The sequence below is a fragment of the Morone saxatilis genome, unplaced genomic scaffold, assembly GCF_004916995.1.
Source record: "Morone saxatilis isolate NCDOM2014 unplaced genomic scaffold, NCSU_SB_2.0 Contig7, whole genome shotgun sequence".
Lineage (NCBI taxonomy): Eukaryota > Metazoa > Chordata > Actinopteri > Moronidae > Morone > Morone saxatilis.
This window is the reverse complement of record NW_023340246.1, coordinates 17,427,672-17,453,714: the sequence shown is the minus strand read 5'-3', so window position 1 is coordinate 17,453,714 and position 26,043 is coordinate 17,427,672. Positions and strand designations below refer to the sequence as shown.

Here is a 26,043-nt window from a genome sequence, read left to right as displayed (position 1 = left end):
CTTTTCTTTGTCATATGTGACAGTTGACTGAATATTTTGGTTGGTTTTGGACTGTTGGTAGGAAAAAAAACAAGTACTTTGATGCTGTCATGTGGGATTATGGGAAAAAATATTAATTGAGAAAAAAAATCTGTAGAGGAGGGTACAAACTTTCCTAATTCACACATCTGATATGCTACACATGAATCTTCTCTGTGAGGGATGAAGTATGAACACTTAAACAGAGTGACGTGCACTATTTTTCTGCTGACCAGAGTCCTTGTGGCAAAACACAAATCTGCCTTCAGAGACTGGGAGGACACGGTGGGAGAGAGGAGGAGGAGGAGGAGGAGGAGGAGGAGGAAGAGGAGGCGGAAGAGTGGGAAACTTACGACTGCATGCAGGGAAGGAGTTATTAATCTGCTCCATTACATCTGCCAGGTCAGAGCTACTGTTGTGGGAGTCCAGCAGCTCATCTGAACACACACACACACACACACGAACACAGACAGAGGTTGAATTTCAGTTACCACAGACACGCTTTGATATGACACCACACCACAGTGAGCAACAAGTTTCCATTTGCAGAGAAACAGAACAAACATGTTCTATGTTGTGAGCAAATGTTCAGTGTTCCTGCTAAATGCTGCTAAAGTGACTGGATTCCGAGGACCAATCTTCATACACACAGATCAAGTCTTGAGCGTCTCACCTGAGTTTTCAGTAAGTGGCCCTTGGTCTTGCACAGTGGGAGAGGACACTCCATTTACCCTTGATTCAACTTCCGGCTGAGAGAAAGAGAGCGAGAGAGACACGCACACAGAGAGGAAAGCAAAAAAAGAAAACTCCATTATTATAACATAATTATTCTGCTTGGCATCCGCTTGACAACTTCAAAATTAGCCGTGCTTCACAGTGACAGGCGGAGACAAGGGAATACCAGAGGGCGGCACAATGAGGCTGTTGTTACGTGTGCAGAAACATTTCTCATAAACAACTCCCGACTTGAGTTTCACATGCTACAGTATCAATCACATTCAAAGACCCCAAAGGATGCGCATAGTTAGATTTCTAGTGTTCTAGCCAATTGTTGCACACACAGTTATTTTATTGAGTGCAACAGAAGAAAGTCCTGGACTGCCAACATGAACAACTGAAACTAAAGTGATCACAATAATACATGCTGTATCCACATTTTAAGCGACAACATGAAAGTTCCTTCACTGACGTAGAAAGGGTGTGTATGTCTTGCCTTGCTATCCAAAAAATGAAATACCTCAGATTCAAGTCAGTGGATGATAAAAGAAGTCAAGAAAGAAGAAATGTGTCAAACTTAACCAAAAGAGAAGCTAATGACAGTAAAAAAGCCCAGATACACCAAAACACAGCAGAACACTAACAGTATCGTAACCGATCAAGGAGAGATTAGGATTGTGTAACTTTATCACTGTGGACAGTCGATCAATTGGTGAAAACATGCTCCGATGCACAGGAGCAAACGCTTGATGTCTGGTGACAATTACCACAGAGTCCCACACTCCCTTTAGCTTTTCAACTGCAAGAAATCAAATCAATGTCGCCTCCCTCGTCACCCCTCTTCTTCTCCTTCATCTCCTGCTGCCCCTGGTGCCGGTAAAGGCTAACATGTTGGAATCGTCTCTGGAGCACAGCCAGTGTCTCGAGGCTCGTCTTAGAATAGTTGGGGTCGGGGCTCCGGTCAGCCTTCAGGAGTTTGAATTTAATGCGTGCCATCAAGCTGGCTGGGTTTATTATTCTGCAGCTTGGCAGTAACGCTGATGTTTGATGGAAAGACATGCTGACATATTGTCAGGGCGCCGGGGACTTAAATGTCAGGAAGCAGAAGTTCTTATTAAGCGTGGGCATGTTTGTTTGCATACAGGTAGTCGTGCATGCCATTACGGTTGCATTTTATTTTTTCCGTTTTTCAGAATCAGCATCAGAATCAGGTTGCTTCATGAAAACAGTGAACACACAGGAGGTGATGACATCGGTGCAATCTCATGCTAAAATCAATGCATGCAACTAAAACTAAGGCACAGCACAAGAAATTTACTTTTGACTTCCTTTCCTTTCTTTACTGTTAAAAAACCTCCATTATAAGTGGTAGAACACACAGTACTGTAACTAAGAATAATACTGAAATATTTCCACTTAATGAATTTGACAGTTAAAGCTACTAGTTACTTATCAGATTAAGAATTCATATAAAAAACAAATAATTGTTCAATAAATTATAACAGTATACTGTATGAAGTAGTTTAATTAGTTTAACATTGATACAGCTACAACAACAGAATGCTGCTTAAATGTTGATATATCAGTAATAATAATAATAATAATCCAGTAATATAAACATGACAGGGGCCACTCTGCTGCCTAATAGGTACTTTTATATTTCAAGATTCAAGATTGAAGACTTTTAAACGTACGACATGTAATTTCTGTCACTAGGGGGTCTCTCACATCAAAACAATAACGGAGTGGCATCAGGAAGTAGCAAAAAACAACCAAGATCTAAAAAGTGTATAATAAAAATGTGGCTTAAAACGGAATAAAAAGTCAATTTATGACGTGGATTTATTCTGGCAGACAACCACAACGCTGACGCATGTGCAACGGATGATGAGATGCCACTGACAGGCGACCGGTAAATTGCACCGTTACCTGAATAAAATAAGACAGATATATCTGGGGTTGGACATTATCACAGTCCTTCTAAAGCGGAAATGTTACATATCATAGCCTTAAGTCGCATACTGCATATATAAATCAGTATGTCAACAACAATACATCTACTGTCTAAAAATGGAGGAAAATCTCTAATATGGTGACAGGAAAAAAAACTTTTTTTACTGTCAAAATGTTAATCTTCATCCGTTAAAAATCTGCCGAGTCACGTCGGCTGCCTTCTCCAGGCCGTATTTGTTGTGAGTTATTACAGTGCTTCCAGCTCCAGAGCTTCCAGAGAGCCAATACCTGCCCCTGTGTTTGCTCAGTCTGATTTGTCGGGATTGCTGTTTGTTTGGCTTGAGGGTTGTGCATTTCTCACTTGGCACAAACAATCCAACCTCAGTGAGCAATTAGGCCGGGCATAAACAAATCTGGAAGTTATTGATAGAGGGACTGGAGAGGAATGCCGGACTCCTGGATGGAATGGTAATGATGTGATTAGGATCTAATCTGAGCATTGATGAGCAGGTTTTGTTATTCAAAGGCACAAAAAGAGTATGGATACAGAACAGAACAGGTTACTTTACATAGAGACATGTATGGATGTCTATGCGGCGGTTAGTAAGTGCACAAGTACATATTTATGTTGCTGATTTATTTGAATGACTTTGAAAGAATCCTTTAATTTATTGAAAGTATTCTATATGAGCATTGCACTTTTTTTTAATTTTACGAGTTGCACTGAAACAGCCCCGCCAGCTGGTGTGTGTGAGTGAGTCTGTGAACTGTGATTACTGCCCCGCTGCTTCCCAACAACAAGCCTAATGAACTAAAAGGAATAAACTTCTAATCACAGCTGTGTGGGTGCTATGCTTCAGACTTCAAGGCTGTGGAAATCATAATGTATTTAATAAATGTATCTTTTGAAGAGAGTGCTGATATTAGGTTGCCATTAAGAGACTGTTAGCCACCCATTTGCTGTATATACTTGCTGTATAACTGTGTATTGGAAAAACAATGTTAGTTGTCTTGTGCTACTTTATAAACTCACATACCAACTCTTCTTTTTTAAAGCTGACAAATGCTTCTATATTTCCTTCATATCATGTAATTGTGATTAAGCTACTTCAGGTTTGAAGTCCTTAGTAGACAATTTATAACATCTATGTTGTTTTCTGTTTGCTAAGCACTAAAACAACGGCCATTCTTTCTGCAAATGGCCTCTTCACAGCAACAATCTGAATCTAGTCCACTTAGCAGTTGACAGGGAAAAGCCCACAACAAGAAGAGACAATCCACTTTTCTTTTTTCTGACAGTTTTTGTAACGTTGGAGTCTATGAATATATATCTCAGTCTCCACTCAGCCATAACCTGCGGCGTCTTGGGATAAAATAAGCCCAACAAATTGGTGTAAGTGTTATGTCACCTGGTGCAGTAGCTGTCTGAGGCGATGGAGCTGAGACTCCAGTTGTTTGTTGTGTTCCTCCAGGATGTGCATGCGGGCCTCCAGTCGGCCCTTGTGTTGTCGTAGCAGCTTGGCCTCGGCTAGAAGATCGGCCTCATCAGGATGGGGGAAAGAACCATCCGACTCCCAGGGGCTTCCAGCAGGGGCTACTCGCTGGCCATGCTGCTCCTTTAGCTGCTCATACTCCCTCTGCAAGGTCCTGGGGAAGAAGGGTTGGAAACACAACATCCAGTCATTTAGCTCGGTAAAAGTAGCAATACCACAATGCGAAAATACTCCATTAGTATTATCAGCTTAATGTACTTAAAATATCAAAAGTAAAAGTACTTATTCTGCCCTGTCATACTATTATATATCATTGGATTATTAATACTGATGCATTCATGTGTACATAGTATTTTACTGTTTTAGCTGTTCAGTGTGGAGCAAATGTTACTGTACTGTAACTGTACTGTACTGCTGGGTAGTTACCATAAATATTTGATGTTTTGTGTGTCAAATTTTAATCTGTAAAGTGACTATTAACTCCGGCTGTCAGATAAATATGATGGAGTAAAAAGTTAAGTACAGTAAATGTACTTGGTTACTTTTCACCACTGGTCACATCTATCTATACATCACATATTTAATCATTTAGTTTGTACAATCAATGTATGATGTACATCCCTCCAGTGGAGACTTTGAGACTCTGCTGAGGATAACTGAAGCTCTTCTTCAGACTTGTAGTGGCCCAAAACCTGAAACAATTTCTGTTGGTTTTTGCTTTACTATGTTATCCATGTATGAACTATAAAGTATGCATATGCTAATGCTTCTGTAACTGTAACATCTGTGCATGTATTCTTATCTATATACACTATATAATGTATACACACGGGCATACTGTGTATGCACAAATACGTATGTATGTATGCTTATGTATCTTATATATATATATATTTTTTTTTTTATGATACTATTTAAGGATACTCTTAATGTTTTGAATATTTCACATATTTCTTTAGTAGTAGGACCTGTGGTCATGTGTAACCATTAGTTTAAGAGTGTTGGGACTCCTGGGAGCCTTGTTTACATAGATTGGAGAACTTGTGATCCTGAGAGCTCGGCTTTATTGTTATTCTTACATATCTTTGCCATGTTTAATATACATCAGTGATGTGCTTTTGTTTGTCATGCTTCAACTGCTAACCCTAGAGGGGGCTTCCCTCTTGTGTGATACTTTCTATTAAATAATTATTAAAAAAACAAACAAATATGGTTGAATATTATCATTATTATGACTGAAAGACTCTCAAACAGAGCATTCAAAAGCTCCTTCCTAAACCCCCACAGTGGGGTGCCACACAAAAATACCAGTTATGTTTACCTATGCTTTCTGCTTTCTCAGTGAAATCCTATTTGAAGTGGATAGACAAACATAAAGGCTCTCTCCTCTCTCTCTCTCTCTCTCTCTCTCTCTCTCCCTCCCTCTCTCTCCATCTTGCTCAGTGCAGAACCATAAGCTGCCGTGCTTTACTTAAGTTGGCATTTATGAGCCTGCTAGTAAAGCTCTCTCTCTTTCCTCCTTGCTCTCCTGTAGTGCCTGTGTGTGTGTGTGTATAATCAGTGTTAAATCACACCAGTCGAGCCTCTGGCTGTGCAAAAAGCACCTATACACAATAGATCGTACAGTGACTCTGTCTCTAAGCAGTCTCCATTTACTAATCAAACCAAAGAAGGACTTGGTGTGCGAAACAAATGATATCAAGATGCTGTGAGTTAACGTAAGAAAAAGATAAACATAGATTTTATTTGATATTTGATTTCAAACTAGATAAAAACTTAACTGAGACATGATGTCTGTCTTAAGAAGTCCAAACATATTCCTCTATATTTTATCCAGCATCTGAATCCTCTCACGTTTATTTAATAGACATTTCTAATGCCTCACCTCTGCTCCTCCTCCAGACGGGCTATGATCCGCTCCAGCTCGCCCCGTTCCTCCCTCTCCACGGCCTGTAGGATCTGGGCAGGACTCTGGGGCTGACTGCAGGGGGAGCCCTCCCCTCCCAGCGTCTGACAATACTGCAGGATCAGGGCATGCTCGTCGTCCCTGTGGGGGTTGAGAGTACAGCGTCATATGAAGAGTGAGGAGCCCAGACATCTTGTCCCCGTCAGCCACTTTAATTCACCTTCTGTTCATTTGAGGCTGAGCTTTTCCAGCAGATGAAAGATGTTTTGGAGTATTATGGTAACTACATACAGCAAATCATTTTGAAAATGGAATGAATGGATGCAAAGAAATTACAATATAACACAGTAGTGCTCTACAAAGGCAGAGAGCAGTAGCTACAGAATCAGTGATACTGAGAACAGAAAGGTTTGTAATTTTATACCCGTTTAGGCTAATTAAGAAACTACATAACTGCCACAGGAACTACATAGGACAAACAGTAAAAAATGAAGATACTGGAAACAGAATCTGCAAAAGATCTTGTCTATTCAAAACAGTTGTTTGTTGTTGTTCTTTTAACATATTGCTCATTATTTACAGTCCCTAATTATAAGAATTAAGTATCTGTTTGGCTAGTGTTCGAGCATCTACTACTAATAACATTATACTAAAATCAATAATGAATTCATCTTTATTTGAATATACTGAATACAACCAAATTTAATAAATTCCCATTACTGCTACTCTGCTAAGGTGTTTAGCTACTGCCTCGTGTAGTGATGTCAAAATTTGGGGTTTTTTAACTAAGGGTCACAGCTATGGAAAAATATGGTACATTTAGTTCCGTTAGTGGCTATCTCCCCTGCTAGCTTTCACTTGATATATCTCTAATGCTTTAGCATTAGCTGTCTACTTGTTGGTCGGATTGTGACATCTTGCCATTTTCAGGAAAATTATACATTTCTATGACAAGAGCAAAAAAGATTCTGGACTTAAGTCCGTTCTGACCCAATATGTGGCTGATTTCTTCTGGCTTTATATGGCAGGATATATATATATATATAGTATCAATAAATGATATATAAGTATTATAGACGTATAACTATAGGTATATATATATATATAAAATGATATATTTGAACAGAGCTGCAGATGAATTAAATGAAGGTTAGCACAATGTCATGGGGCCAGTAAAGTTGCTGAACTGAAACCACTACAGCGTTTCACTGTCTTCTTTCATGATTTTATATCAGGGGACATCGAATAGCATAAGGTGGTAACAGATGCACTTTGCACACACCAGAAAAAAGCCAACTTTCTGTAAACACAAACAAAAACTACAGCATCCAAGCACCTAATCTTAACAAAGATTGTGGTAGCTGCCATGATATATATAAGATCTCCAGCTATTGTCGGTCTGCTACGCTGTAAGCTCCACAATCCCTGGTGGAACACAGATGTGTCAGTCTCTAGGATGTGATAACTAGAGTAAGGGAGGGCTGTGAGGAGATGGAGGGAGCAGAGAAGAGAAGGAGCCTGACAGACAGATGGAAAGATATGGCGGGAGGGAAGGAGAGATGGCTGCTGGTGTCTGGTGTGTTGTGTATCTGTATGCGTGTGTAGGTGTCCATCTCTTTATGTGCTATCTGAGTGATCTGAAAGGGGATGGCAGGTCTTGCCAAAGCCCAGCTGTCACCTTCCTTCTGAAACACAACCTGAGCCTTGAAGACTATAACCTGACAACCACACACATACAAAAAAAATAAATAAAAATATGGCAGTCTGTTATTTAAAAGTCCTTTCCATTGCTAAACTGACTGTCAATTCCAGAGCTAGTTTGACAGCTTGAAGTAGAGTTTGGCTGAGAAAGTTTAGTGGTGTGGTGGCTCCATGTGTGGCTTTCTATCCACTACTGAATATTTTGGTATTTTTTTCATGGTTTCAGCTTGTCCGAATTTCCAGCAGTGCTGTCATTCTGTGACATTATTATCCTTCAGTTATATAACCTTAAAAAGAATATACCTGGACTATAAGAACAAGAATATTACTATAAACAAATACAAAATATACTATAGATTTAAAATTAATCTTCCTCTTAACATTTATGTTTGCAGATTTGGCCATTGTTTCTATTGATTATGTCAACATTTTAATCACCATATTAACTGCTGAGATCTGGGAACACTGTGGCTCCAACAAAGTCAGTGGGGAAAGAAAAACAGGTGTGCAGGCAGTCAGGTTGTAAACAAACCAACAATTTGGCCAGATTATGAAAAGTGCAAGTAAGCGAACCTGAAATTTTATTACTAATCCATCATTGCACAGGAAACTATGGTAATCACGGTGAGTTGTGGAGGATATTTACAGTTTTGGTAATAATGTTACTTTTCGCCTTCATTGTCTTTCCAAATCAAGTTGATCTAACCTTGAGTCCTGTTTTTAAACCTGTCTGATGACATGACTGCTTTTGTTACAGCCTTTAATTGATAGATACTGTATTTAAATCCACCTGTTAACCATTTAATAAAACAAAAGGCAGGTTAGTTTAGGTATGTGCAACTTCCTTTATATCAGCATATAGCAACAACCACAGGACAGAATACTGAATTGACCTCTGTGAGCTGAAAATGTGCTGTGCGTTAAGCCACACCTCATCAGTGGTATCCTGGCAGGTACTCTTGGCACCTTTTTGAAATATGCGGTGACTTGCTATTAACTTGGTTCACACACTCTTATCAGGGCCAGACCATAACTGAGTGCATAATCCTTGGCTATAATGAGTCAGTTAATCAAATACCCTCTGGGGAGCAAGCTGGCTAACTGAAACGTCTCAGGTTTTACATAAGATACCCTTGAATTTCACCATAGGTGACAATCATGACAATTCAGGAAATACTCAGAATGCCATTATCACCACATGCATAATGAGAGAGGTTATGAATAGGAAGCTTTTTCTTTCTCAGAGAAGACAATGAATTATACTATTTTATGATCATGAAAGGTATACAGACCTCTTTTCACATAAAAGGAACAATATGCTGAGGCAGTAGCCTTCACTGCATGCAAAAGAGAATTGAAGCACAAGTTTAGAGTGATTTTTAAGAATGACACTGCATCAAATAACTTTCAAGAAAGGGAACTCAGAATGTTCTGAAGCTTCTCCTGTAATCAGTAGCTCTTCCTTGCCTTACTTTTATAACAACAATCTTCATGCAGTCTTTACTTTATACATGAATTACGTTTCTAGTCTTTCTGAAAATCTTAGAGCTTTTATCATATGCATGCACACCTATTTAGTTATTCATCAATTTCCCTCTAACATGGAGACTGAAGCCATGCTGAAACTGCTTAGTTACTGATAAATGACGTAGAGAAAGCTGGCACATACAAGAAGTCAAATTTCATGCAGCAATATACGAACACACACACAAGTTTCTCTTTGAAATATAGGTATGCTGTCACAAGGAGGGCAGGGATGATAAAGAATATCTTAGTTCCTGTAGAGAAACTTGAAAATTGGTGGCAGTGTTGTCTGCTGGGGTTAGGGGACGGGGGTCCAGCACAAACTGAGTGACCAATTAGGCAAGTCCCTGGCAACAGGAAGCTGCAGCAGGACATTATGGCTGGCAGGGGGAGCCCAGAGGACAGCAGGGAGGGGATCATTACACGTGGATATGGGGACTACAGGGGGTAGAGCGGTCTCACAGACCACCTGCTCTGGAATATTGGGAGAATGAGGAAGGGCAATGAAAGGACCAGAGGCTCAGAAAGTGGCAATGTGGCCCTGGATGAGGAGGAAGGAACACAGAGAAGAGATGAGAGAGGAAGAGAGCATCAGTGTGGGAAGAGAATGAAATGTGAATAACGGCGATGAATGCCGAGGCTATTAGCCGCGATGCATTGTGAATAAGAGTTTCGTGCTTGGTGAGGGCGAGCAAGGACACGGCTGAGGGGACTTTTATGGTCTTTACCCAACAACAATAGTCTCTGGGCTGGATGCCTAGCTAACATATCACAAAGCAAGCAGCTCCTCTAGAGCTGAATGACGCTATCAGCTGCCTAGACTTAGCTCAGAGAGAAACTCTGAGTGATAAAGATGGGAAACAGGAGAAATATTAACATGGAAATTTAGAAAAAAGGGGCAGAGGTTACACGTTACTTTTATTCCTCACCCGTGGTCAGAAACCTTGCTTTCTGTGGGACTTCCACATTTTGGGACCGATTGAAGTAAAGTCAAGCGATTTTATTTACTGGAGTGGAGGTGTATTGTTTGTGATGCATGGATTAAAAAAAAGTATTTCAATGTTTACCTCTGTGCTCAGTGTTGAATCTGAAGGTTGCCAGGGCCCAAAGGTAAAACATGATTAGACTACAACTAAAAATGATGAAAGGAGGAGCAGAGAAAGAGGGGAGGACAGGGTATGATGAAAGGAGGTTTAAAAAGAAAAGGGGCTAGAGAAATTAAAGGGAGAGGGACAGGAATAAAGGGCAAAATATCAAAAGGCAAAAAAAAAAAGGGACAGCACTGGGGGAAGGACTGGAAAGCGAGCGATAAACCAAACAAAAAAGCCGGGACAAAAAAGGAAAGCGGGGATTCTCGCTCCTCTGTGACGTACCGAGGCATCGATGACAACATTGTGCTTTGGCTGGAGGTCAGAGAAAACAGGCAACACCGGCTTCCTAATTAAGGACTCTCTTTTAGATAAAAGCAATGCAGGACAAAAAATTAACTGAAGCCACATGCACATACACACACTTTATCTCTAGAGCTCTCTCTCACACACACATACTAATTACTGATATCACTGCACAGCTGGCAGCGAGTCCAAATCAGTGTTTGCTAGCTTTGAACGATCAGAAAATACAACCCTAAAGCCAAACATGCATGTAATTGGCAAACGCAGTCATCCATGTTACACTATGCATGTTTTCATAAGCTCAAACGCTGCCAAGGAGGCACCTTCTACTATCATATCAAGCACAGGGATCATTTCTGGGTCTGTGTGTGTCCTCACAAACAACCAGATGGTGTGTTGTGATCGACACAGAGGCTTGGGTGAAATCAGCTGTAGGCGAAAAAGAATACATCTTGCAAAAAGAGAGAAAAGACAACCAACCACTCCGAACAAAAAACATTAAAAAAGGAAGAGGAAGGAGAGTTAATTCGTAGCTGTGAAGTCTGACAACACAATGTACAGCTTCTTCTTTTGAGAACAGATATGGCTGACTGCGCTGTTTAACTTAAGTGGTATCTATAAAGCACAATACCCCTATTTTTAAAAAAGGATTTCAAAGTTACTTTCTCCTTAAAAGTAGGGCTTGAGGGACACATTGCTGTATAAAAACAGGGCTACTGGCTGTTTCTGGCCTTAAAAACAGCTCATACAAAAATAATGTGAATGACATTTTATTGCAGCACAGTAACATTTAAATGAACGTTATCAAATTTACACAGTAGACTTGCAAAAAAAAAAAAGACAGCATTTTTAGAAAATTAAGCCGGCTGTAACGATGACTGTTTTCGCAAGCACTAATTTTCATCACAAAGATCTCAACATTATTTGGGTCTTAGTCAAAATTAAGAGCCAATATGTGGGAAATCCATTCAAATAAGTTAATTATCCTCCACAAAACTACCAATAATAATCTACAACGGCAGAGAAATTGGATGTAGTTCATTATTCTTCCTAATTAGTGGTATTGTTCAGACTGCAGTAAATAAAAGTTTATGTTCCCCCATTCAGAGCTTGGTTATTCTTTTATGTATAATAACAAAATCTGGCTTTGCATTGCAACAAATGTACATTCGATCAAAAAAGGATTTTTTTTTTCCTTCCTCGAAATGTAAAGTATGCACTGCGCACACAGATGCTGTATTGTGCTCCATGCTGATAATTACAAAGCTATCCTGGTGAAAAATGTGTACTGGCAAAAAGCACAAATTCTGGTATCGTATGTGATTGGCATTTAAATATCCTTTTTTTGTGCATTATTCTTCCTCAGGTACATTGTGGCTGTCGTCGTTTTGCAGCAAATCTGAATGCAAATCTCACAGTAATGACACTGATGTTAAAGTGAGTGAAAGCACACAAACCATGATTATGTTCTAAATGTGCCCTGGTGGGTGGTTTTTCCCTCTGCTGTTAAACCCATTAGACTTCATCTAGCCATCATCTTCCTCACCTCATTAGCGCTTCACACAGTACTGTGTACGAGCATCAGTGTTGTTTCAGAGCTGGCAAAGATAATGGCTTCTTCTCTTAAATAAGCCCAAGTACAAAGCACAAAAGAGCAAGGAGGAGTGGGGGATAATGTGTTTGTCCCGCATTACAAAAGCTCTGAGAGGAAAATAAATCCACCTCTGTTGTTTCCACCTTCTCCTGCTCACCAACACTTTTTGTCTTTCTATTGTTCTGTCTTCCTATTGATCAGCTGAATAGCAGAGAGGGCTTTTGGGAATTTTTCAATCGAACCTCCTGTTTCTAAAACCAGTGCTCTATGCGGCGAGTTCGGATGAAGGTGAAGTGTAGGAACAGCGGTCCATGTGATGCATGCACATCAACAGGGGGATGCAACCTACAACAGAATGAAGCTTGATGCTTCACTTCATCTTCACTCGAGATTCTCAAAGGTTTAACCGTCTTCCCAAGAGTCTGCATTTTTGCTGTTGTATTGTAATACTCGTTTTCTAAGAATTTTCTGCTTAAAAATCCCAAAACTTCTTTCTCCCTTCCTTTCTGTGCCATACAGGAAATCTGTTAGCTCTCCAGGTGCACACTTTTCAACACTTCTGAAAACAGTTTTTGGCTTTGTGCTACTTGAAATTGTTGTTGAGATAAAAAAAAAAATAACATCTTCTGCACAAATTCATTTCACACATGCATACACACACATTGCTAATTCCCATATCTATGATGATGATATGATCTGACAAATCTTGAGATCTACAAGTGTCTTATCAAATCAAGCGATCAGAACGAAAAGTAATTCCCTCCAAGACAAGAACACAGTGTGTGCCTGTGTGTGTGTGTTTGTTTTAGCACACATGTTGGAGTGTCCATGAGCTCAAAGGGCATTTAAACCACAAGAGCTCATTCCACCGATTAGGATCTCAGTTGGGAAAAGGGACAAATGCGCCCTTCAACTCGAATGGCCTGCCAAAGACATACACATGCCTTCACTCACACATACACACACACTATCAGAAAATCCAGCACTTTTGCTCCTCGTCAGCTTTCGCCTCCACCTTTCTTTTATGTGATTTCTTCTTTTTCAAGTTTGCCATGTTCTCGTCTCCTCTGATCAAAGATAACTGGTCATTATCAGAGATCCTGAAACCAATCACTCTCACTTCTCATTGTTGGCACTCTAACCCATTACAGTCCTGTCCTTCCCGCTGTATTCAGCCACATCCCATTGTCTCTTTCCCCTCACTCCACACTTCTTTTGCTCCCTAAAAACCATTCTCAATTCTCTCACACACTCTCTTGATCTCTCTGGAGGAATGTGGGAAGCCACCTTGTTATTTCTTTGCACTGAAAACAGGAGAGGAACGTTTTTGGGCTATCCTGACAGGTAAACAGAGCATGGGAAGACGCTGGTGAAGTGTTATAATAAAATAAATGTATCAACTAATCATGAACACCATTTTACTTGACTTTTGGACCAAACGTTGCTGTTGTTGGGATGCAAAAGAGATGTTTGTGTGAATATGTACAGCAACTGGAAAAAGACAATCTGTGAAACAACGTTTGATAGAAACGTGTAGTCACGTTGAAGGAAAAGTAGAAACATGACTTACATGCTTCCTGTGGCGGAGCTGCTGTCTGTGGGCAGAGAGCCGTTGGAGCGCTCCATCTGGGCCAACCTGAGAAAGAAACCCTCATCAGTGACTGAAACTTTAATAACCAGTTAAAACTGAAGCATTTAAACGCTGTCAACGTCTCATCAACATGCAGAACTCAGATCAAACAACAACAACAACAAATGAGGATCTCAACACCACAGTAACACGCCAATTAAAATTCAAAGAATGTAATGTCATTTAACCCAAGGGGGACAAATGACCTGGATTATCACCAAATACAGTAGAGATGCGTGATTGTGCGTGTAGCTGTGGGGAAAACATCAGAATTCTTTCTGGTCAAATATTGACAAAGCAGCCATGCTAATGAGGCCAGTTCCCCAGATCAAAGTCTGTATTTACTGAACTCTGCAGCAGAGAAGCAGCATGGCTGTCCAGCAAATTATGAACATGATCCACACACACTCAACTTTAGGATGAAATTGAACTGTGACAGAATATGCTGGGAGGGAGATATTTAAAGTTATAAATCCCCTGATGAAATCTCATCATTGTGTGCATTTTTCCATGCAAATCTATAAGCTCCACTATAATCTACAATGTCAGCGTCTATATTACAGTTAGAATTGTAATTCGCAGGGCTCGTGTCTGTGTCATTGCTGATAAAACAATGCTGAGCGAAGGTTAATGGTGTGTGACCAATAGAAGGCTATGGGCCAGACTGAGCAGTGCTGCATCAGAAGACCTTTCGTGATTAAAACTATGTGCGGAAGGATACGCTGGGTGCTGTTTTGACACGAGCAACCTTTGTCCGCTTTAGAGAAGATAAGCTTCGAACTGATTAGAGATTCATCCAAGGGGCAAGATGGGATTTGTGCAAGTGTGGAGTCGTAATATTCAGACTTATCTTAAAATCAAACATGACAGGTTTTCAATCTCAGTGCAGCAGAACATTAGTTTGTGCGTGTTGATCACTCGCTGTGTATATGTGTGTGTGTCGATGCACGCAGCAGGATCATTTGAAGTGGGCGGCTGAAAACAGCCATCGGGCTGGTTTGCTGCTACTCTGATCTCAGCAGCAAATCCATAATGTCACCAGCCAAAGAGGTGGGTGGCTACATGTTTTCTGGGTTCATTCACAGAGCACATTTTGACAGTCGTCTGAATTTAAATGTATGCGAATACCACAAAATGAAAAGCGTATACACAATCTTCAAAGTGGATTTTATGACTGTTGTTGTTTGTAACTTCCCAGACACCAAACAATAAAAAAAAATTGCAATAGGCTACCAAAACATAATTAGACTTCTAATGCCATAAAATAATATTTCCACAGCACTGAAGGTTTAATATGTATTATATAGAGAGATATATCTGGAGATAGAGTGTTGTCCACTGTGTATATTAAAAGTTATTAAAAAGTTCTGGTTGACATTAAAGATTCCATAATTGAAGTTGCTGAACTTTTTGTGAGTGTTCATTTGTACAAACTCCAGACATTGTTGACTGTGTTTATCAGTTCTGTCAGCTCTGGTGCTGTCTGGGGGGAAAACTGCAGAATTTGACTACAATTGCATGTGAAACAGGTTTCATAATTACCCTTTTAGAACATAAATAAAAGCAAAATGCTTAGTTCTTTCTCACATTTAGTGGTAAACATCTCCTTCTTTCTGTCTTTGTAATTTCCCAGCTCAATAGAGCAAGTTCATATTCCCGAAATAAGAAACAGGACTCTCTCACTGATATTGGCAGAACGTGCTTTGTTTGATTCTGACCTAAAAATGTCATAATGTAATGAGAACAAATCGCAGAAGTAAAAAAGGCAGTTTTCTACAAAAAATGTCTCCTCTTCAAAAAGCACAGAAGCAACAACGTTTGGATTTATGTGACTGCCTGTGAGCAGTCTGTACAGCCTGAGGTGTTATTAACAGTTCAACAATATTTAAATGCTTTCTGAAAACATTGCAGTACATGTGTAGTTTTTTTGGTTTCTACATGACTTCCTTCACTTCCAGGCTTCCTTTTATCTCCCAACTTCAAAATCATTGTATAAAGATTTGATTTGTTTGAGCACCAACAACATGTCTGCATTTATTGAATCCATCCAAAGAAAGATTTATGTTTTTTTATAGTAACACATTGTAAGTACAAAGACTGCAGGCGAGAAGAACGTGTAAAAATGTCTCTGTTTAGGTCCTTTAAAAAGATTTCTTATTCTACAGTGAAGCTTTTTAAATGTGCATCATCTTTTATGTGTCTGCTTTGTGGCATCTGAGATGATGAGATGATGATGATTGGAGAATGCAATGCATACCTGCTGGCATATTGCTCTATCCTGGAGTGGGTGTCATCATGAGAGAGCTGAGGTGACTGGGACAGCCTGGAAATGAATGGGGTAATGGAGATGAATGAGATTCAGCATGCTCACACAACCTCATTAACACACGGAGATTCACAGGCACATGCACACGCTCAATCACACACACACACAACCTAATGGCCCCTCACAACATCACCTAGAAAACAAATCTGATGATCCTAGAAAGAGAAATAGGAGAGCAGGATGATCTACGGAGCGGTTGGATGGTTTTTGACAGCTGCTGCTGGGATGAGCAACTGAATGCTAGTTGGATGCTTTAGAGTGGAGAAGGTGATGGTAAAGAGACAGTGGGTGAGATTTCTTTTGGGTTGCATGTTCAGCCAGTGGGTCAGGCAGGCAGGCAGGCAACATGCAGTGCGATCATGGCTTAGTTGGAGTGAGAACTTTAGAGGGTGAGGTGAGTGAGGAGAGACGGGAGTAAAGGAGGTGTCGTTAAAAGGCATTCCAGTCTGGAGGCGAGGTGTTGCTGCTGGTGTTGATACTCACTCGTACTGCTCCGGACACATGCTGATGAGGGTGATGGGACTGTAAAAGAATCGGAGGGAGGGAGGAAGGGAGGGGAAGTTAAGGTACCACAAAACATTACAGGGTCAAAACCACTCAGTGGGTCAGAAACAAAAACACAGCAGGTGGAGGAGTGGAAGGAAAGTCTGTCCAACAGCTGAGTGGCTGCACTCAACACAGAAGGAAGGCACATAAAACAGTCACCAGTATATACACCAATATATAGGCCACATGTGGTCATGATTATCCCCCCTAACATTATTTAAAACCTGCCTCTAAATAGACTCACGACACAGAAAATGTGTAGGTTGACAGTCAGTTTTGAAAGGGACAGGATGGGCAAGTGGACCGGTCAGCACATTGTGATATACCCAGGTTGTGTGTATGAAACTTTGCACAAAAAAGGGTTTATTATGTCAGTTGACTTCACCGTTGTCACACACATTTCATTTAATTGGTTTTTCACAAATCCTTCTGCATACAGAATGATACGGCCCAAATTTGTTAATTTTTTCTCATTTATTTCCAGCAGGATTTACTGAGATGGCATGCAAACATATATAGAACTTATTCTCTAGTTAATCTGCTATTGAGCACATTATGTTATAAAAATATACTATTATCAGGTGTCCAGAGTCCAGCAAATGAAGCAACTGGTCATTAGAGTTTTTGGAAATAAAACTTGAAGGATGTTGAAGGTGTGTGTCTTTAAGTCTTCTGGTTTCTAGTTTGTGATAAATTCAGCTATTCTTAGAAATGCAGAGCTTAAATTGTTATTTGTAAACTAATAGGATACCTTCTTATCTCAAAAACACAAAGAAAAGTGTTGTTTTCACGGAGGAGTCTGGCTAGAAATTGGTGAGGTTGACATTCTTTCACCTCGCGCTTTTGTTCGCACATTAAAGGAGGGAAATTCAGAAGGAGACGTGCCGCATGCTGGTTATACTTCTCACAGCGGGGCAGCCGGTGTAGTTACACTTTTGTAGCTGTGAGGAGAATCAGAAATGTAGCGGGGGATTCATACGGGAGAGAGAGAAAAGGAAGCGTGATCATTTTGTTTTCCAGGATAGAGATGTCCGTTTTCATCTTTGCCAAAATATTTGATAGCTTCATAGAGTGTAGATGGTTTTCCTCCTTAACCAAATATTTCTGATGGATGCACATGAAAAGAAGTAGTTTGTAGTGAAGACTGAAACGTATGTTATTGTAATAGGTAAGGGGAGAGAGTATATTGGAAATGAAGCATGAGAAAAAAAAAAGAGTGAAGGAAAGGTGACTAGAGTAAAGAGAGGGAGAGAAGAAACATGACAGCAGAGACCTTGGGTGTATATGGGGTCTGACAAATGTGGCTGCTATAAAGACTGTGTTTGAATGGAAGGCTTGTGCCTGTTGAAGCACAATAATAGGCTGAGCTGCGGTCAAAATGCATGAGTACCAGTATTCATAAAAGATCCCCATCAGTCAATCAAAATATTGCCTCAATTTAAAAAAAAAGAATTTTTCTGTGAGAATGTGGATTATTTCATTAAGAGCATGTTAACCATACTAGAAAGCAAGGTTATCCTTCTGCACTTATCTGAACGAGCTCACACAGGGTAAGACAAACTCGATTAGACAAAAAAATTCAAACATACCATCAGTATAAAGGTGGTGACATAACAAAAAGTTTACAAAGCCAGTAGGGTGTGTGTCAAGCCTGGAGTAGGCAAATGTTAATGGACCTTGGTTAAGCAATAAACACCCACTCACAAGCTGTAAAACCCACACAGAAGGGCATGTTTTTTTGAAGAAGCTAAAACTTAGAACTAGGAGTGCTGTGCTTCCCAAAACTTGGAACGGCTCTGAGAAAAAACTGGAGGAACTGCCAAAAGAGCTACTGTCTTTTATCGTCTCTTGATGCATTTGTAAAAATCATACAGTATGTTTCACTGTTTTCAGAGGTTTTTCTTTTTTTTTGGTCAATGGCCTAAAAGGTTTCTAAAAATCAATTTAGTCCATCATGCTGTGGTAGTCACTCTGTCACATTTAGCACCGCTTCTCTCTGCTCTCCCTATCCTCTGTTTACTCTGTCAGGGGTAAAAGACCATCTGCGCATGCTGACACCTCTGCCTGTCTGTTGGAAGACAGCTGCAGGGCTGGGAAGGGAAACGAAGGTACAGTTTTAAGAAATTTTATCTTTGGCATGGGTATTAAAGTAAACGCATAAGAGCTTTTGTGTGTGCGTATGTGCATATATGTTAAAATTCTGTAGATGTAGAGTAATGTGTGACTGGATGTTAAAGAGGACAATTTGGAGGGACAGAATCATGCAACATGTAATGTACCTGACACCTAGGAGGAATGGCATTTACTACAAAATGTCATTTTAACTTACACTTTTCAGTTTTATTCACCTTAGATTAATTTATTTGGGCCACTCACAGAATGCACAGAAGGCTTCAGGGGACCTTATTTTCCTGATGACCATGGCAAAACTATTTTGCTAAGACTGGATTTTGAGGAGAAAACAAAGAAAAATTTAGCCGCTTACTTATAAATCCACATTCAAAACCATTAGCCCCTCTGCAAAGCCTAATGCAGCAGAGTCTACTCTTTCTGGCTACGTAGGGTAAAAAGCAAAACAAAAACAACACTAAGTGTGAAACCATTACAAGTGTTCTTTCACATTATCAAATATAGCTATGACGAATCAAAAATCCTATCTGCCGTGAAATGAAGCAAAGATACAAGTGGGAGGTGAGAAAGTAGGTGGTGTTTTGCTCTCTCAAGGTGGAAAGAAACAGTGGGTGGAATTAAAAAAGAGGAATGATGATACAAAAGTAAAAAGGAGAGAGACAGCGAGTGAGTGCATTAGGGAGGGCAATTATACAGCAGACAATCTAATTTTCACTTTTGCTTCTACAGTACTAAATTACTACTTCTTAGAAGTTTGCTTTGTTAAGACAACCAGTGCAAACTGACAAGGCATTAAAAAGGTCTTGGGGGGGGAATAATTTAAAAAAGAAATCTTCTAATATTGTAGAAAGTTGTACAAGCCTCAAGCATGATATTCAGGAGTGAACTTATAACATTTGTATTAAATGCAAATAAAACATGTAACATATACTATATTTTGAAGTTGAAACATTGGGAGCAATCATATTTTTATTACACCAAACGGTAGCAAATGTTATGATGTGCACCTAATCTGTATAATTCCTCTTTTAAAGCAGGGATCTAGACCTCATTCCAATTACAGAAAAAATCCATTTCAATTTAGGTCACAGTGTTCATTTCAGTGACATGGAGATGGCAAAAGCCACTGAACTGTGAAAATATAGGTCTAAAATTAATGTGGAATGCTGAGCGTTTTATAACACCGAGCATATGTTTGAGCCAGATCTTATAGACAGTCTAAAAGCAAAAAAATTGCCCATTCAGGCTTATTTCTGCACATAAAGCTGTTTATAGTGTACTCAAGCCTGTGGCAACATGTGGATAGTCCGCAGCTCACAGGAGAGACCTAATGCAGTAAAAGAGACGGGAAAACGATGACCATGAAATAGTCCTAAAGTCTCCATTCCCTTCTGCCATATTTTGAAAAGACTTCTGCGTTTCGCCACAATCCCTCTGCCTTTTAGGGGCATTTATCAGGCAGGCATTTCTGCAGGAGCAATTTTTCAGAGAGGGAGGAAGTGAGAATGGAGCGTGGCGGGGGGTGAGGAGGAGGACGGGAAAGGATGGGAGGGATGAAAGAGGCAGCACAATCCATCTGAGAGGTGACTGCGTGCAACTGGATGTCGGAGAAAATCTATCGCAAGCGACCAGGTGAGTCCCTGTGAGTGCACGCATGGACGTGTTTGAGAGTTTTTGGTTCTTACAGGATGCAAAACTACACTGTTCAAAAGTAAGAGAAGGCATGAGCGGGGAAATGTCAAAATGTAATATTACGAGTGACAGCATATTCCACTAAATACAAAAATACTGACAGGCAGAGAAAAGAAGACAATAGATAGATTAATAAAATATAGAGAAAAACGCAAAGAAATGAGTCACAAAAAGCATCAGTCTAGAAGCACACGGTGCAAGTGGGCTGGTATTTGAAAAAGGCCAAAACTCAGACGCACACTCCAGCGGGGAGGATGAGGAGCCCGCCTGGGGCGTCTGCATAATGTGGGCCAAGTTAAATGACTCTCCAGGGGGATTTACGGCTGGCAGGAGCAGAGACATAAATCAGACGTAGTCACCGGTCCAGGTGCTGCAGACAGAAGATCTACAGTGCAGCAACGACTCCTGGTAAAGACTGGACCGACAGGTAAATAAACACATAAACTGAGTGGGAAATTAACACCACCCACACACTGTAGCGCAGGGGGACTGTGTGCGTGAGTCTCAGGCATGAGGCTTTTTTATAACCTGTGACCTAAGGATATTTATGAGAGTGAGAGATTTGACAATAAGGTACATTTAAAGGGGGCACTCCATCAATTTGACATGTCAAAGTCAGTCATAGGGAGTACTACTCATGAAAACTGTTGTATGATGAGACCTTTGCTGAGCAGGGAGGTTCTAATGAAAGACGTTTGATTTGGCAAATGTAGATCCAAGGTTTTTGGAGCTTGAGTCAGGATATCTCAGCCTCTGCCACATTGATTTTGACCATTCTTATTTGAATCCGTCTCTCGCAATTCTAAATCACTGAAGTGCTACTTCAAAACTGATTTTAAGCATTTTGTCACAAGCAGCCTTGCTTTTAAAGACAGTCAAATAAAAAATAGATTTCCAATTCTGTCTCCCTGTGTTAAATATTTAGTTATCTCTTGTTATATGCCAAAAAAACTTGTCAAAAACTATTTCAGAGTATTTGTATAGCAAACTCCCTCTCTTCTCTCTTCCTGTAAAACATTTATTTGATGATTCATCTTGAAGTAGGGGTTGTGAACATAAATTCATCCAATCAAATGTGATTTGGGGCGATTAGCTAACCCTGCCCATAATATGAAACCACACTTCACCATTAGCCTGAGGTTTGTAGCAGCTAGTAGAGCAGTAGGAGGTGTGTATGTGTTTGGTTATCAGCTTTTAAAAACTTTGTTTACATTTCCAATAGAGGGTGATTATTCTCTAATTGATTAATTTCTCCCTCTCCCTATTCCTCCTGATCTAACATTGCAAGTCAGAGAAGAGTGGGTGGAGGCCAACAGTCCTGTATAACTCCATAATGTGCTGTTTTCGCATTTGATCTAAATCCCTCACAAACATGTCAGTTACAAGTACTGAAGCTAAAGACTTCCCTTTTACTGTGACTTTAAGACAACTTAAAGACACCGTGATGCATGACAGACATAAAATATTTATTCAGTTTTTTGTCCCGGCATCAATCTGTAAATGAAGAGTTTTTAATTTATCTCAGCTAACATTCAAGTGTTACTTACGTTTCCATGTTGTCGCCCTCTAGAACTGTCTGGACTGGTAGGTAACCTAGCCGAGGATGTTTGGCGAAGTACTTCTTCGATCGGAACTTGTTCTTCAGCACTTTGGTGAAATCACGCATGTCCTCACCTGATGTCGTCTAAGAGAGAGAGAAAGATAAAGAGACAGACAACGTTTGTGTGTTATTTATTGCAGTGTGTGTGTGTGTGTGTGTGTGTGTGTGTGAGTTTATGCATTTCCACAGTCTCTTGTGCACACATAAGCAGCAAAAGCATTTGCGTGGAAGAGAATGTGTTTTGTTAATTAGATACTTAGCAAAGGTGTTCCTCATGCAGAAGTGGTTTATGCCTTGTAAGCAAACAACAAATTACCACAACAGTCTGACCAGAGGGGGAGAAAATCCCTTTGCAGAGGATTCAGACAACCACTGCTGAACACACACACACACACACACACACACACAAACACACAAACACACAAACATACCACTCCCACAGTTGACAGATATGCGTAAATGAACAGACTCTATTGAGTTCACTTGGCTTATTGACTAATCCACGCAATTTAAGATGGTAGCTTGAGCAAACCAACAGCAATTATAGAACAATTATACTAAAGCTGCGGGAGAATTTGTGCAAGTTTGTGCGCGTGTGTAAGCTCTTTCCTCTGTGGCTTAACAGACATAGTTTTTTTTCCTGTTTTTTTGCCTTAATTAGATGGTAACAATGTGGATAGAGACCGATAACAACTGGACAGAGAGAAAATGGGGATTATGACATGCAATAAAGGTCCCTAGCTGGAATCAAATTGTTAGTCATAGAGAGTGCTTCATAACCAATAGGCCAAAAGGATAACCCCTGATAACTGTGACAACAAAATGACACTAGAGGCCCAAGTCATAGTCTAACCCAAAAAACACCTTCACTTAGGAAAAGTAAAAACATTGAAATTACAGCAATCAATACAGCAGGGCATCAAATTTGGCTTCTTCAAAATCACTGACAAAGCCCACGGGAACTATGAAAATGCCACTCCCATAAAAATGAAACGTAATGAAAAAAAAAAGAAGCAATATTGTGGCCATAAAATAAACAACACGACAGAGATGAAAGAACAAATCTTATTAAATGACCCACAAAAGCCACTATCAATCTTTAACTCTCTGCAAAATCTGTTTTTGGGGGCATCATTATTCAGTATAGACATGATATTTTCAAAGGTATAAAACTGAAACACAATTTGGTTTGAGCATGGGGAGAAGGGTAAATATAATTATGTATGATACTGATATTTTTAGAGGGAAAAACTTCAAAGGTGTCTTATAAAGTTGAGATGGACTACAGGATTTAAAATGACACATTAAGTTGATTCATGGGTTTTCATTTGATTTCCCTCTGGCAGGAATTACATATTTGGGTCTTGGATACATCTAACAGCCTGGATCTGCAAGATTTGAGTGATCTCCTACCAGTCTACAGTATCTCGCAGTTCCATAACGCTCTGTTCAGCTGGATATGCAGTGTTTATGAACATCAAATTTCACAAAATATCAAAGCTTTTCAGCCAGATTTAAGTCAAAGCTTTTGTTTTTCTTACTTTTCTACAGCCATTCCAGTATTGATCTTGCTGTACTGTATGGTTAAGGTCATTGTTCGAGTCGTTGCACCAGTCGAAGGTGTTTGGCACTGCAAAGCAAGCGGCCCTCAATGATTTGCTTGTATTTGGCTCCATTTACTGTTTTCTGTATCCTCACACATCTTCCGATTGTTTGTGCTGAAAAGCCTGCAGACAGTCTGCTGCTGTCACAGCCATTCTTCAAAGTACTGATGGTGATAAGTCGTGACTGCTTTTCTGGCAGACACAGAGCTTAACATTACAGCTGATAAGTTCAAATATTCATTTAATCAGTGCATACAATCTTTTGTCTTCTGCTCTCAGTCTTTCATGGACCATTTTGCAGCTTCCAGGCAGCTGTCAAGAGCCTCTCTTTTCTGCCAAACACACCGGATTTCTGTTGCACTGATTATTGTCCCTTCTAGCGAGATCTGCCATTGTAGCCGTTTCATCAGCAAGGTCCTTACGTTTATGATCTCATCTAACCTAAGTCTGCTCAAGTCGTTGGGCTACAACCTCTGAGAGAGTCTAATAATGTCCTTATGGTGCCCCTAATAGTGTAGATACAATGTAAATGTACACAAGTGATTTAAAAAACACCTTTAATCAATTAAACTGGCCGCACAGTGGGTCAAGTTGTGCAGACATATCAGGGAGAAAAAGTAAAAGGGGAATTTTGAATCTGCTCTGTTGTCACTGTCACTAAAGTTGACGATCAGCAAACTCTTGAGTGATTAACGTTCCCTACCCTGTGTAATAATCTTTAACCAACGTTTTAAGTGTTTGTCACTGCAGCAAAGCTGAAAATAAGATAATGTTTTTTCAAAGTCGTGGCAGGCAGCTGCTGGGCATCTTAACTCAGGGAAGAATGATCACTTCTCCCTACAGCTGCTCCTGCAAAGTCAATATCTATCCCATTTGCAAAATTGAAAAAGCAAATTAAAAGACAGAAATGAGAAACGTCTCCGCTCGAGTCACTCAAAGTTTGACGTTAAGCAATATCGAAACGAGTTGGCCCACAAGTGTGCGATTCTAATTGAGAAAGAGAGCAATGTTCAATTTCGCCAAGCTCCCCCTTTTCTAATATTCTTCTCTCTGCGTAGTAGTAAAGTGAAATATTGCTTTCTGGCAGAAATGATAAAACAGACCTCAGAGAGCCATGAGTATTTTACCATTTGTTCATGTAAATTCAAATCAAGCCAGAAGTCTGTCGGGAGGGTTGATTGTGGAATAAGTTGGAGAAATCAACTGAATGGGGAGTGGTACGTTGAGGCAAGGGGCAGGAGTAATGTCAACTTGTATTAATCACAGTGAGGGGATAAAAATCTGTTTACATAGCCACATAATTGGAACTCATTTCCCAGCTGTGGAGCCCCCACAAGGTAAACCATTAAATATTAGGGGTTGTTTTGTGGTTAAGCTAAGATGGGAACTGGTGCAGGGGTTGGAGGCAGAATGTACTCGTTATGGTTAAAGTTGGGGTAAGTTTGTATGTGTAACTTTTGATCTGGATTTTATCTTTTGACAACCATTTCCACATACTTTTGTGTACTTTTAGTCTGTTTTTCATGGTTTGGGGAATCTTAATGCTACATACAATACTATTTTCAAAAGTAATGTGCTTCAACAGTTTGGGAAAGACCTATTCCTGTTTCAACATGCACAAAGAAATGTCCATAAAGAGGTGTTTTTTTTCTATATTTGGTGTGAAGGAACAACCACATTTGATTTCAGAGCCCTGACCTTTAGAATAAATTGGAATGCAGACTGTGAACAAGGCCTTGGTGTGCGTTCAGTCCAAAAATAGTTTACTAAATATTCAGAAATTAAAACATCAGCATGGGCTCCGTGCAAGGTAATAAATTCAAAGTGAAAATCAGTATAAATGCGTTTCCGTAATAACCGAAGTCTGTGAGTGTGAATGTGTGTGCTTTCATTAAATGGATGAGCATGTGCGAGAGCATGGAAAAGAGATATGAGACGAGCTGCTGAACAACGTGTGTCTGTGTGTGTGTGTGTGTGTGTGTTATTCTTTTACCGGTGTGCAGTACTCCACCATGGGGTAGTTGAGCTTGTGGCCCTTGGCGGTGCGCCCAGAAAAGAAGCAGCTCTGACACACGTCGTAGTTGAAATGCTTCAGACTGCGATACCTAGAGAGAGAGGGGGGGGAGAAAAAGGGAGGTGAAAAGTGAGATAAGTTGAGTTGGGAAGTAGAGTGTGTAGATGTCACTTTTATGTCCTCAGGGTGTGTGTGTGTGTG

General features: G+C 40.1%; 1 protein-coding gene across 4 annotated transcripts in view; it reads right to left on the bottom strand.

Moving 5' to 3' along the window:
- The window catches only part of utrn (utrophin), a 144,843-nt gene that overhangs the window by 3,832 nt on the left and 114,968 nt on the right, over positions 1 to 26,043 (bottom strand). For 2 of the 4 annotated variants that reach the window (XM_035678308.1, XM_035678307.1), the window contains exons 61-68: positions 25,822 to 25,933; positions 22,172 to 22,308; positions 16,740 to 16,778; positions 16,188 to 16,253; positions 13,871 to 13,936; positions 6,067 to 6,228; positions 4,098 to 4,335; positions 692 to 767 (exon numbers count right to left, since the gene is read on the bottom strand). In XM_035678308.1, coding sequence (XP_035534201.1) covers positions 692 to 767; positions 4,098 to 4,335; positions 6,067 to 6,228; positions 13,871 to 13,936; positions 16,188 to 16,253; positions 16,740 to 16,778; positions 22,172 to 22,308; positions 25,822 to 25,933 — 896 coding nt within the window. Of the gene's footprint in view, positions 1 to 371; positions 456 to 691; positions 768 to 4,097; positions 4,336 to 6,066; positions 6,229 to 13,870; positions 13,937 to 16,187; positions 16,254 to 16,739; positions 16,779 to 22,171; positions 22,309 to 25,821; positions 25,934 to 26,043 lie in introns of all 4 variants that reach the window. The other 2 variants (XM_035678305.1, XM_035678306.1) reach the window with 2 other exon arrangements.